The sequence below is a fragment of the Streptopelia decaocto genome (assembly GCF_964273445.1).
Source record: "Streptopelia decaocto genome assembly, chromosome: 1".
NCBI classification, from domain to species: Eukaryota; Metazoa; Chordata; class Aves; order Columbiformes; family Columbidae; genus Streptopelia; species Streptopelia decaocto.
In genome coordinates this window covers 45,184,576-45,198,008 of record NC_138663.1, presented here as the reverse complement: position 1 = coordinate 45,198,008, position 13,433 = coordinate 45,184,576, and the positions used below count along the sequence as shown (strand labels likewise).

The 13,433-nt window shown below is 34.7% G+C and overlaps 1 protein-coding gene across 1 annotated transcript in view; it reads left to right on the top strand.

Annotated features, from left to right (window-relative positions):
- CFAP54 (cilia and flagella associated protein 54) overlaps positions 1-13,433 on the top strand; it is a gene marked incomplete at both ends in the record, with an annotated part of 116,461 nt that overhangs the window by 78,067 nt on the left and 24,961 nt on the right. The window contains 7 exons of the mRNA XM_082071391.1: positions 99-281; positions 2,495-2,581; positions 3,662-3,784; positions 5,893-5,946; positions 7,362-7,578; positions 7,920-8,014; positions 9,501-9,670. Coding sequence (XP_081927517.1) covers positions 99-281; positions 2,495-2,581; positions 3,662-3,784; positions 5,893-5,946; positions 7,362-7,578; positions 7,920-8,014; positions 9,501-9,670 — 929 coding nt within the window. The remainder of the gene's footprint in view (positions 1-98; positions 282-2,494; positions 2,582-3,661; positions 3,785-5,892; positions 5,947-7,361; positions 7,579-7,919; positions 8,015-9,500; positions 9,671-13,433) is intronic.

Below are 13,433 nucleotides of genomic sequence, written 5' to 3'. Positions count from 1 at the left end.
TTCTGAAGTAATTTATGAGTCTCAAGGGTAGGAGTTTTATAGTGTTTCACTAATGCCTATACAGCTTTTCACAAGTAGTTCATTGTTTTTACTTTCAGACCCTGTTTAGAGCTTCTCTTCCACATCCGACATCTGACTGTGACTTTGCACAATATGAAACAAATATGCTTGTTCCTGGTATTGACTTGTTCTCTGATCACTTCAGAGCTGATATTTCTACTGTGGCTGCAAGTCTGAATTTCCTTATGTTTGAACTACATTGTACAAAACAAAATTTAATAGTAAGTATTTTTTTATACTCTGGAAATTAATTTTAAGACATCAGGTCTTATTTTTTTGTTTTGGTGTACTTATGTGATACCACAGAAGCTCTGGCAAAATACCTGTATAGTTAGGTTCTGTGGCACTGAGAGAGAGGCATGGTGTAGCTTGCTGCCTACAAGTTTCAGAATATGCAGGGTACGTGTTCATTCAGGAAGATGACAATATGCTATCCAGTTAGCTTAGACATTTTAGAGGAAATTTCCTAGTATATAAAGTTTGACATACACTGTACTGAGATTTACTTTAAATACAGTATGTCCAGAATGCTTTCAATAAATTTACTTTCACATTCAGTAAATAAAAGTCCCCTCCGCCTTTCTCCTTCTCATGTTCTCTTATTCCTCCATATGGAGTGTTTTTACAGCTTCCTTCTTATGTTGATCATGTGCTTATTTTCTCCATTTAATGACTGACTATTTTCCCTTTAATGCAGCTTCTCTCAAAGGTGCAGTGCTGTACATTGGAATAAATAGATTGAATTGATTACTAGTACTGAAAAAGTTGCAGCTCTGCCGCTGTTCCTGTTTGGTTCTATATGCTCTAACAAATTTTCCTGTCAGGTGATTCTCGTATGCCCCTATAAATCAACTCTCAGCATGACAGAAAACTCCCCAGCAGAAAAGTAGATATTTTTCTCCAGCTTTAATGAGTTGAATCTGCTTATGGAAAGGTACTGCAAGTGGCAGAGACAGTGGAAGGGAGGGGAAAAGATCGTGTGGGAGGGGAATAAGAAAAGGTTAGGGGGTAGAGATGGAAGAGGAGTTAGAGAGGAGTAGGCAGCAAGAAGTTACCCCTTTTTTGTCAGCAAGCCATTTGTTGGATTGATTTCTTCTCGAACTTCAGGCTAAGTGTCTGTCAAACCCCCTGTTGTTACTTCTTCCCATCCTGCTTTACCGACGTTCACTTTGTAATTAAGCTTTGTCTAACTGCCCTCACTATGGGAGATCAAGTGAGATCAAGGAGCAGACAGTTACCTGGAGGCAGGGACACTTAATTTGACTGCTTGCTTCACATGGCCATGCACATTTTTGATTCTTTCTGCACTTGTACTAGCAGAATATAGATCCAGGTCATAGATCATGGTCAAAGCAATTGCAGTTTCAGCAGGATGAGAGCTTCATTTCCACTGGATACTTGATATGTGGGAATATTTTGGATCGTGGGCACTAAGCTGATTTGACACTTAAATGAAAATACATCAAGATTCAAGTTTTATTAAAAATAAGGCTTTAAAGACTGATTTTGTTGAACTACTTCAACTATCAGTTGGAAACTGTATGGGAGTCAAGTAAAACATTTGCCTCAAGCAGTTGTAATCCAAATTCAGAAGTATTAAGCTACTTTATGAAAACTAAAAGTGCATTTGACTAAAAAGTAACAATGCTTTTGGCTTTTTCCAAGCTTGGGGCCATTTTAGAATCGTAGAATCATTTTGGTTGGAAGAGACCCTTAAGATCATCGTGTCTAACCTTAAATGTAAGAGCTGAATAGTGATTAAATTTTGGAAGTTCTTTCATTTTCAAGAAACAAATAAATCTGTTAGGAAATAATCAGCTTTTTCTGAAATATTATATAATAATAAATACAGTGTTTGTATACTTTACTAGAACTCAGTTTTAAAATGTTTCTTCATTAGTTGCTGCTACAAAAGATTTCAATTTGAAATTAACTCAGATAATTTTCTCAATAACCCTCATCACCATCCTGTTTGTTTTAAAATTCATATAGTTTCACTTAGACAGTTGCAGGACTTCATTGTGGTTACTTTATAAAGCTTACAGAATTCTACTATTCTGTTACTTATGCTGAAAAAATTATGGCATCAAAATGCAGACAGTTTTAGGAATCCATTATATCAACACCTTTCCAGTAGGTTACTCACTAATGGTATGGTAAAAAGCCCCACCTTGAACACAGAAAATAATCTGGGGAAGCTTCACTTTCTACGTTGTGAATCATAAGATAGCATAAGGTGTTAGCTTTAGTCAGCTGAAGAACTTTTTAATACATTCGTCCTTCTTCGAGCACAGGAGAACTGCTGGTGATATGTGGCAGTGAAAACAGTACTCCTATATTATCTATATATTTGTGATATATAATTGCAATGTACATTTCTATAATTGTACTCTTTATGACATTTGTAACTAAATGACCTATTATTTTCCTACAGATTTTACCATTGTTGACATTATATCAATACCTGGTTTCTGAGGTTTGTAAGGAACCAGCTAAATGTATTGAAGGAAGAATCTTCAAGGTAATGAAATAAACTTTCTTTTTATCACATCACATCACATCACATCACATCACATCACATCACATCACATCACATCACATCACATCACATCACATTATATTTCAAATAAACTTTTCATTTCTTTGTTAAATTTAGTATTTCTTCATATATCACTACTACAAAAAGTAACGCTTTAAAGTTCACCTGTTGTTTAGTGTTTCATAGCACAACAGATTGTAGAATAGGAGTACTTTCTAAATGCAATTATTATTTATATTCTCAATTTTAGTAGGATGTATGGTTATTTATACAATTTTACTGTTAATGTCCTACAGAGACTGTTAAGTACTTCCATCATTTCTTTCTACTCGTCATTTAACAACCATTCTCTTTAAAGATATGATCATAAGATTTTCCCTCTTAGATCAAAAATTTTACTTGGTATTTTTTATCTTGTTCCAGCATTCCTATAAATGTTTTCTTAAGTGCAAAATGTAAATTATTTTTTGTTCCTAATGTTCACTTCTGGGTATGTTATCAGTATAATGGTAGAACAAGGTTGTCTAAATGCTGGGAACAGATTTTTGTCATTTCGCTAATGTTTGCTTGTTTGTTTAGTTTTGGAATTTTTTAAGGCCTTTTTTTTTTTTTTAAATGAATCTAACTTCTAGTAAGAGTCAAAGTATTATTGATTTTAGGTGTTTTAGGAAATGCTACTAGAGGTTAGGGAGAGTAGCTGAGTACTACAAGACTAAGATGAGTAAAGTCCATGAAACAGATTTTGAGAAGGGGCTGATATCGGACTGATACACAAAGCTCTAACCAAATGAATTAAATTATTTTCCTTTGTCAGGAGCAAGTTTTTGAAGAGTACATTTTTGTGGTGTTTTTTTCCCATTTTTATTTTTAAAAGACCCATTTTTGAGATTTCACTTCTTTATTAAAAAATGTAAAAGATTTATTTTCATTGAAGAACATTCTCCATCAATGTCCTATTCCAGTAGCCAAATCTGCTTGAAAATCACCTTTGAATACATTTTATTTTGAGCAAAAGGAATAGTTGAACAGCATTTAAATCAAAGGCTCTGTTATTTTTCACAGATTAAAGTACTTACAGATATAGGATTTTTTACTGAGGCCTTTAATGAACTGTCTTCGCTTAATTGTGGAGAGAGAATTCCATGGAAAATACCTGCAGGATACAGAAAAATTGAACAAACAAAGGTAAACACCAGTAAAGTATAACATTGAACTATAACACTCAATTTTCTTAATGAAATTTCACATACTCCATATCTGCAAGTGATTACACATTCCTAAAAAACTCCTTTCTTTCAATAGGCAGGTCAAAGAGTAGAAATTGAATGACATTACTTTGTCTCACAGAACAGCAGGAACAAATGTAAATTTTGAAACCTACGTGCTGTTTGTTTTATACAGTAATGTAGATGGTACTGTTGAAAAAATAGTGTGTGATTTCATGTGTAGACATAAAAAATACGGATAGAGTTTTCACCCCACTGATGGCAAAATCTCCACCTTGCCAGCCAGGAGCAGGGCAGTTGGGGGGCAGGCGGGGCAGGCCCCAGCCCAGGGCATCGGTCACCTCTGTAGGGCTGGGGACAGGCTGAGGATAGGCCAGGACGTCAGCCTGCAGGTGGGGGTCAGGATCACACCTGGTGAGGAGAACCAGGCTCAGACACAGCCCCAGGATGGCCACACAGGGCCGTGGGGTCTGGCCAAGGCTGGGACGGGATGTGAGCCCATGGGTGGCCCTGACTTAGAAGACCCATAGCAGGGCTGTGGGGAGACTGACCCTGCTGTGGCATTGCTGGAGCAGGGGCTGATGGCCCTGGGGGCTGACATGGGATCCTGGGCTGTGGGCAGGGTGGGGGAGCCCTGGGAGATGCTGGGCAGTAAGAGCTAGTGGTGCCCTCAGAGCCTTGACAATCATGTCACTTCAGGTCAGTCTCTTTGATTTTGTCTATATCTAAAGCCAGGTAGGGATCTTACCTTGATCACTGATGTGCTACAAGGTTATGAAGCTGTTAACAATTGAACTGGCCTTCTTTGTTGTACCTGAAGTTCATGAAACATGAACTTAATAAAAAGTAAAATTAAAACATTTATCAAAAAGCTGACCTTTTTAATTTGCCAATGATACTTTTGTACTAACTGCATGAGAAGATAAGAAACTGAAATCTAGTGATTTTCCTCAGTGCACAAGCAATCTTACATTCTCACTCAGCTGAGCCATAAGGAGTTATCAGCATCCCCACTGAAGCTGGTTCTGCCAAGCTTCCCTGTTCATGGCTACAGTCAGGGATGTGTTTACTTCTTACTGATGCTAGTCAGGTTAAAATGCATCTTTAAGTCTTTTCCTTTATTTGTATATGGTCTGAAGAGCTCATAAGAGTTCAGATGAAATCTGATTGATTTGTCACTTCTTTTCTGACTGGGTTCACAGGTGAATGTTCAGGTGAAGGGCAGAGAAGGTTCAGCATTAGGTCTCTGGTTACAGTATGATGCATGTAGAAGCTAAATCCTTGCTGAACTTTTGCACAGCTCTCAGAATAAGAATGACCCATGTTCCAGGGAATGACAGAGATGATAGAGAGCTACATCTGGAGTAGAGAGTTAATAAAAAAGTTAATAAAACCCACATAGAACCCAATTGACAGTTGTGTGTAGAGCTCTCAGTTACGACAAATGCTGGAAATGACCTTTACCTCTGCCTTTTCCTTCCCCTCGGTAGACTGATTTATCTCCTGGTGAAAAGGTAAAGGGTTTTTGAACAAGGACTAGAATTAGGGTTAGGGTTCAGAAAACTGAAGTACCTATAAGTCAAGAAATAGTTGTTTTTAGAGCTGTCAAGCAGGTTGAGGTCTTAAGTTCATCTTGACCTGTAGTTCTCGTTTTTGTTCCATTCACAGATCTGTGCTCTGGTGAACTGCAGAGGAAGCATGTGCTAAGTCTGAAGTTATATTTGGGATTTAGAAATGTAAAGAACATAAAGGAAATTGACCAATAAAGACAGTTGATGTCTGTAGAGCTCCTAGAGTTTGGGAAAGGATTTTTGTGGGTTTATACCATTTCTCCCCTTGCTTCAAGTTGCATAATCCTGGTGAATGGGGTAGGAGGTGTAGGGATAGTTCTGGGTCTCAGGGTATGGTCCAGAAATGTAAAGCCCATAGAAACCAAGTAATTGTTATTTTTAGACCCCTCAAAGTATAGTTACAAATGCACCACACTTGTCTATGACTCTGCTAACTCACTTACTTTATGCTCATATTGTAACTCATTACTTATTTTTGCTTTTGTCCATTTTACAGGCCTTACAGAAATTTGACTCTTCAAAATCTCTCCTGACTGTTACAAATTTACAGGTAAAAAAAAAAAGTCTGAAAGAGCTAAAAATGTTATGCTAGACATAAATATTTATTTTTCTACCATCAGTAAGAGATTATTTGGTTCAGAAAATACACTGTTATTAGTAAAAACCAGTAAATAGAAAACATATTCTCAACGTTTTAGCATTTCCTAAAGTTGAAATATGATGGCTGACCTCTCAAAGGAGAGGCAAGTACCATTATCACAATTTTTCAGATGGGAAACTTAATATGTACACATCTGGGACGTGCCTGTGCAAATCATACCAGTAGAATTATTCAGGTTTTGTCATTATACGTAGGGTCTGGTGTTTATCCTGCTAAAATACTGAGAACATCAGTCATTTAATGTTATAATTTCTATCAGTCAGAGTTATCTTTATAGATTTGTCCTAATTCAGACTGAGGTTGAAGTCCGTTTCTGGGCAGAAACAAAAAGGTGAATCTGTAAACCAGTTAATGAACAGTCATTTATCATTTTTATTAAAATTACATGTTCATCAATTACTTCTTTTTTGTTTTTCAATTTTTATTATTTTCTTTCATTTGCCTTGTCACAGATCCTCTAAGCCAGTAGGGGTAAATGTTAGCAGAATGTGGAAAAGAAGCTGTACCAAAAAAACAAACGGATAAAGTAGAAAACCTCACTTTTTTCCTCCACTTTTCTCTGTTTTGTTTACAGTAAGCTTATGCTTTTCCTACAACAGTCGATATTAGAAGACATAAATGAGATCTCTATCTTGACAGCTTTTGATCTCACTAGTTTCAGATTTATTTTGAAGTTGTGCTTTATCTTGAGCTTTTGATTTGAACACTTCACAGTCTATATGGGGCCCTTATTGGTCTCCTTATGATTTTGCAAAGCTGTGAAGCCTTTTGTAGCCTTTCAACTTCTAAATTTATTAATCTAAAGTGAGAATATTAAACTAAAGATAAAACAAGGGTGATACAATGAATAACAAAAAGATTCAGTGAAATACACTAGAATAGTCTGATGCAGGAATTTTTTTTCCTTGCTTAATCTTTCTAGTTAGGGTGAACTGTAACAACAGACTTTCCTTTGAGCTGAGATTTCTGAACTACAGATTTACCTACTTATTTTTTTGTGACCACCTTAGCTCAAAGAGTGCTATGAACAATGCAGAATGAAACTCACATAGATAATAGCTGTGATTTCACAAATGCACCATCTACTGGAAAACTGATCACTGAGGCTGATGCAAATGCTACTAAAGTGTGAAATAAGTTTGGAAGGGAAAACAGCAATTCATTCATGATAATTAAGAGTGTATTAATGATATTATTCATGTTAATTGTTGATAAACATTATTAATAGAAGCAGAATACGCCTTGAACAAGAAAAAAATTAAATACATAATTTCAAATAGCCCCAATTGTTAACTTTCTTGTAGGTACTGGAAGACATATTTAATGAGAGTCTGTCTTCAACAATGGTACCACTGTGCAACCAACAAATTATGAATAGATTAACTTTAGCCAAAATGAATTTAATCATTTGCCTTTCTGCCACGATAAATAATATACCTGAAAAAGTGGAAAAACACATCTATGCTGTTGATAACAACAGTTTGAAGGGGCCAAGCAGAATTACAGCTTCAAAAGTAAAAGGTAATTATAAGGGTGATGGAAAAGTGTGTTTATTCTGCAGCTTGTTTCAAGCATAGTTTTAACTGCATATATAACATTGTCATATTATAAATCATATTCCCACTAAATGTTGCTGGAAAAATCAGTCATTATTGAAATAGTAAATATTAAGACTTTTCAAGGTTTTTTTAGCCAATTTTACTAATATTATTAGAACTACATTCAACTCTTCCTGACTTATTTTGATATTTTGATATTGAAAGTCCCAATAAATAGAGAAAAAGGGGCAGATTCTTCAAGTTACTGAGAATGCTTTGGTTCTGCTTCTGTTATCTGAAATGTCATTTTAAATGATTTTACAGCTGATGCTGGTAAGGATTCAAGACAACAAGGACAGAGAGGCACAAAGGTGCAGCTTGTTGACTGTAAAGATGAATTAAATATGGCCATGCTGAAGGTAATTACTGCAGATTGTTCCAAAAACATTGTTAATGCTTTAATTGTAATAGAAATTACAATGGGAGTATGGCATCTTATTAGCTATACATGAAGCTTTGGTGGTTTGGTGCAGTTTTTCAAACCATTTAGTTTATGCCTAATAAATGTCCATGGGAAATATTGTCACAATCAGATCTCAGTATGACTGTTGCAGCAACAAGGGTAAAGACTGAATTGGATTTCAAGGATAAAATTTTCTCCTTTCAGAGGCAGAATCTGTCGAACATGTCAGACACTCTTTGATGGGGTAGTATGCTCTACAAAGAATGGAAAACCATTCTCTACCATATGTGAAATGACTCATTTTTTTCATGTTGCTCTTTCTGATACTTTCTTTTGGCAAAAACATACCACAGCTTATTGGCTTCTTTGTTTGCAGGGGTTTCTTTTTTTGTTTGTTTGGTTTTGGTTTTAGTTTTAGTGTTTTGTTTTTCTCTATTGTTTAATTGTAAACTTCACGCTTGGCAGTTTCACATTACAAAAATACCAAAATTGAGGGCTGACATATTCGTCTTTCAGAAGGGTCTTCCATTTTGGAAGGATCTACTTTTGGCCATTACAAACAAAGTAATGTTCAAAATACATCTGGAGAAATGGAGGATGATTTTATATGGGAATTGGTATATTCCACACAGCAGAAACTTGAAAGTTTTGGTATAGCTTGAAAATAACTTGAAAACAGCATCTTGAAATTGATTAAATTGAATTGTTAAATTAATTTGAATGGGGCTTGTTTAAGAGGCATAATATATTTATTATCCTTTTGATTTTTCTTTACCCATTCTACTATTGTTATTTTTTTTTTTAAGGAGACCTCAAAATTCATTGAGGAAACTGGTCAAAAAAGGATATTGGATGATACAAACATTAGAATTATTTTTGAATTCTGCTGAAAGCTATGGGATTGAGATTTTATTTAAATTGACTTTCAGATTTGGTTTTCACAGCTTCTTACAGCTTTGTTTGACAGAAAGACTGTAAATTACACGTGAACTTTCAGGATACATGCTGCTCTCAAGGATCTGGTCAAAGTATAGACAGAAAAGAATGTAATACTTCTTGCAATATCCATAATATTGTATTTTATTGTTTAAAATTGGTAAACAGTAAGAAGTACAGTATAAAATTATCAAGTATAGCTGTAAGATAAAGATAGGAATGAAAAATTATTGAATGATATTGCTAAGCCATAAAATATGTAGTTAAGTGTAAATTGCAATAGGACAGGCACAGTTCATGTGTTGATACTTTCAACAAATTGAGTCTGTAAACATGAAAAAAGCAAAATTACACCCCACCTGCTATTTATGGAAAAGACACTGTATTCAAATTTGTTTATTTTAGGATGCAGTGGTAGTAGGCTGTAACAAAATAAAACACTTTTAAAGAAATTTATTATTTCTTTCATTATTTTTGAAATCATACAATGCTGTGTTCTTTTCTAGGGGATTTTATTGACAGAAGCTGAAGAAAGTCTTAGCCATCTTGTGCAGAGCATACAGGATAAATATAATGGGGAGACATCTCTGTGTTCTGCTGAAGATTTAGAGACTCTTGTTGAGGCCAAACTTCAGCTTGCTGCTATTTCTCAGCAAAGGCATCATGCAGCTTTCAGGTAAATAATATTACAAACAATCTTATGTTGCACAGTCTTGACTACAGAAGATTAAAAAAACAATAAAGCAATTTTTTTCTTTGAATCCTTTATGTCTACATTAATATTCTAAACCTTAGTAACCAGCCATAACAACCCCACTAGTATACCTGGAATTTCAGTTTTCATTATTGCTTTATTTTACTTTTTAAAAGATCATCAGTTATTGGTCTATGATTTATCTGTGGGGTGTTTTTGTGACACATTGTTATACAAAATCAATGAAGAAGCTGCAATGTTCATTGTTTTTGTTAAAGTAAAAGTCTGGATATATTAGGACCCACATTTTTTATAATTTTAAAGTGTACAGCAGAGCACTAATGTTATCTGTGAACTACTGAATTCCACTTAGTTCTAGAATATCCTCTGTTACTGTCCCAAAAGAACATTTCCTCTTGATGTACTTATTGCTGTCAAATGAAAATGTAGAAAGTATATTTTAAAATTAATTTTGTTAAAAAGCATTGATGTAACCTTTAACATATCAGAACATATTTTAACAGGAATTCGTTATATTGATAATGATAGTGTGTAAAATACTGTTGTATTTACATGATCTGCCAGGTATTTTCCCAATTTATAATTTTGAAATTCTGTGATTATTTTGAGGTTCCAATTTGTTTTGGAGAACTTAATGAAATTATGGTTGTGCTGTTCTTTGAATATATGGGGCATAGAGATGCTAAATTCTGAACATTGTTTTGATCTTTTAGCTAGGAGGGTTCATATGTTTACCTGTAATTTAAAATTAATTTGTATAAGAAGGATAATAGTTTAAAAATACATCATTTTTATTAGTGTCAAGCTGTTTTTATCTAATTTTTTATTAGGTTGAAAAATTTTTGAGGCTACAAACTGTTAACTAGAGATGCAGCATATAAAGGTGTAGCACTGTCACTTGTCAGTACAGGTTGTTTCAAAAAGATGGACTCAACTTGAAATCACTGTATCTCTTCAACCACAAACTGCTCATGAATGAAACTCTTACCACTTGAAATGTCAGGGCATAGAGTTCCAAATGATTACTGTAAGTTTTTGTGTTATTGTAACATGTTGCCATCATGAAATACACTGCTTTGAAATTGGGTCTATCTTTTTGAAATACCGTGTATATTGCGATTAGGTAGAATGTAATCAATATTTGTAACTTTTGTTAGGTCTAGCCTGACTAAACACACCAAAATTATATTATTAAGGTAAATCTTACATTATGGTAAGCACCAAGCAAAAAGCAAAATCAACATGTTTTTATTGTTGGAATACTAGTGAAGATTGCTCTGACACTTGTACTGATGAAATGGTAGGTGATTCGGGTGATTTGGGTGGCCAGCAGAGAAACCAGTCTTATGTTTGTTGGCTTTTTTTTTCTTTTTACCCAACTAACAAAAAATAAATGTTTTCTTCCATGTCAAAGGCAAAATGTCTTCCTTCTCCCAGCTGTCTTAGGTGAATAAACAAACCTCCAAACCAGGTAGCCTTAAATAGCACAATTCCTTTTTAACTTCTATGGTACAGCAATAGAAAGAATACAAATAACAAGGACAGTAGCTTTACAATGTTGTATAGACAACTGAATGGAAAACAGTAGAAGTACTGAGTATGGTCTTTCACCTGGGTTTATGTTTTTTTTTAAAAATAGAAGTTTCCCAGAAGTTCAGATCCTAGGATTGTAATAATTTAGTAGTAGTGTCATTAGTGAAGATGGGAAGCAAAAACTTGCAGGCTATTCGTGGACAGTTCTCATAATGAAATATTGATCTATTTCATTGACTTTTGAATTTGATTCATTTACCAAAAATTTGTCAAAGAGAAAACAACACATCACTGGACAGTGACCTCCTTGTGCTTTTAAGTGCCATGTGGATTTTATAAAATTATCTTATTAGTAACTAAGGACCAGTGCACAGACTTATGAAATATCCTGTGCATAAGCTCAGTTTTACTTGTTACTGGGCTTCATAAAACCTGTATTAGTAGAGTTCTGACCAAAACTTTCTACCTTGCTAAATTGGTTTCAGTATGCAAGCCATTTTCACTGCAGGACCCTTGTTTTTGACATGCAGGTGTATTATAGAGAGTAGTTGCTCTCTTGGTTTATAACTTGTCTCAGATTGAAGAAACTTTTTTAGAATATCAAGGGCTCCAATGGATGTCAAGCATTTTATGGATCATTTTTTGGAACTCTCAATTTTTCAATGGGTGTTCAATAGGCATCATATATTGATAGTGGTCAGATAGCAAGAAAAAGACCCCACCAACAAACAAAACAAGGGTTTAGGTTTTTTTAACCTATTTTACAATTTTATTGCACTGCCATCCATGGAAAGTGCTGATATATCTGCCTCAGATACAAATGAAACATTCCTTCAGGCAGCTGAATGTTTCCTGCCTGCCAACCTAGAAATCAAACTTTGCATGATATTACAGAAATTCATCATTTTTTTTTCCTTTAGCGAAATGACTTAGTGGTGAAATTGTTATAGTCAGCTGTACTTTCCTATTTTGATCATCTTGTCACTTTCCGATTCAGCTGATAAAAGGATGTGTATTTTGTCAAGGGAAATATATAGACACATCACTCTTGTTGACAGTGGAAGCGGGTCACAAAAATTTCATCAAGGGAAGCTTCTACATTACAGCCTCCGTCTTCGAAAAAATGTATGCGTCAGAATAAGATTATGTATAGGACTAATTCCACTGATCTCAAGGAGAGGACTTACATCGTGTCCCCTCTAAATATGTGAGGTTTCTAATTACCTAAGTATGTGCTTCTCTGCTTATGTGAATGCATTACTGCTTCAAAACAATATGTATATGAATCTTTGGGCTTCTGGTCTACATTTTACTCATTAAATTTATATGTAAGCATGTAGGTAAAAATGGCCTCATTTTCAGAATTGCTAAATATTGATGATGGCAATAATCTGGTGTCAGTGATGTTTTGGAAATTAGGTTAATATTTCTTAAAAGCCTGTGTATACTTTTGGATGCTGCAACTTCTCCAACTTATTTGAGAAACGTTAGCCATAGCCATAGCATTCAAAACAATGTTTTGAAAAATGTCAGGTTTTGCTGTAATTTTAACTTTGATGCCTGGTTTCAGGGGAAAACTCTTCTTAATAAAAAAAAACAGGTGTGATATTTCATTGCCTTATCATTACTGTCTGTTTTGCTTTTATAAGCAAATTCTGTTTTGTCTTTTCCATTGTTAGAGAGAAGGTTATCATCAAATTCAACATTGATTTATTCTGGTTTCATTTTTTTGAATAAAACTGAGGTAAAGGGATGATGAAGGAGATTCATAAGGATTGAATTTTGAGAGCTGAAAGGCAAGATATTAACTGCTTTGGTTCTCACTGTTACTTTGGGGTCTATTTGTGCTGAATTGGTGTAATCCATCTAGGTCTGCATCAGAAAACCAGCAAACAGGATAGAATCTGAAATGACAGGAAGACTTTACATCTCTGGAGGTTATCCATCCTGTGGTTAGATACATATTGACAGAATAATGCTAGTAATTTTTGAGTAGTGCAGCTCTTATTTGGACTCCTTTGTGCATGAATCAAGAATTTTGCCTTTACAGCAATTAATCTAGAACATCTCAAAAGCAGTAAATTCACACAGGCCCTGAATCTCTCTTGCATTAAAAGCTCTTTCTAGTGTTCTGGCAGTGTAAAAAGGACTTAAGGTGTTCATCTATTTTTTTTTCCTTATGCTGCATAGC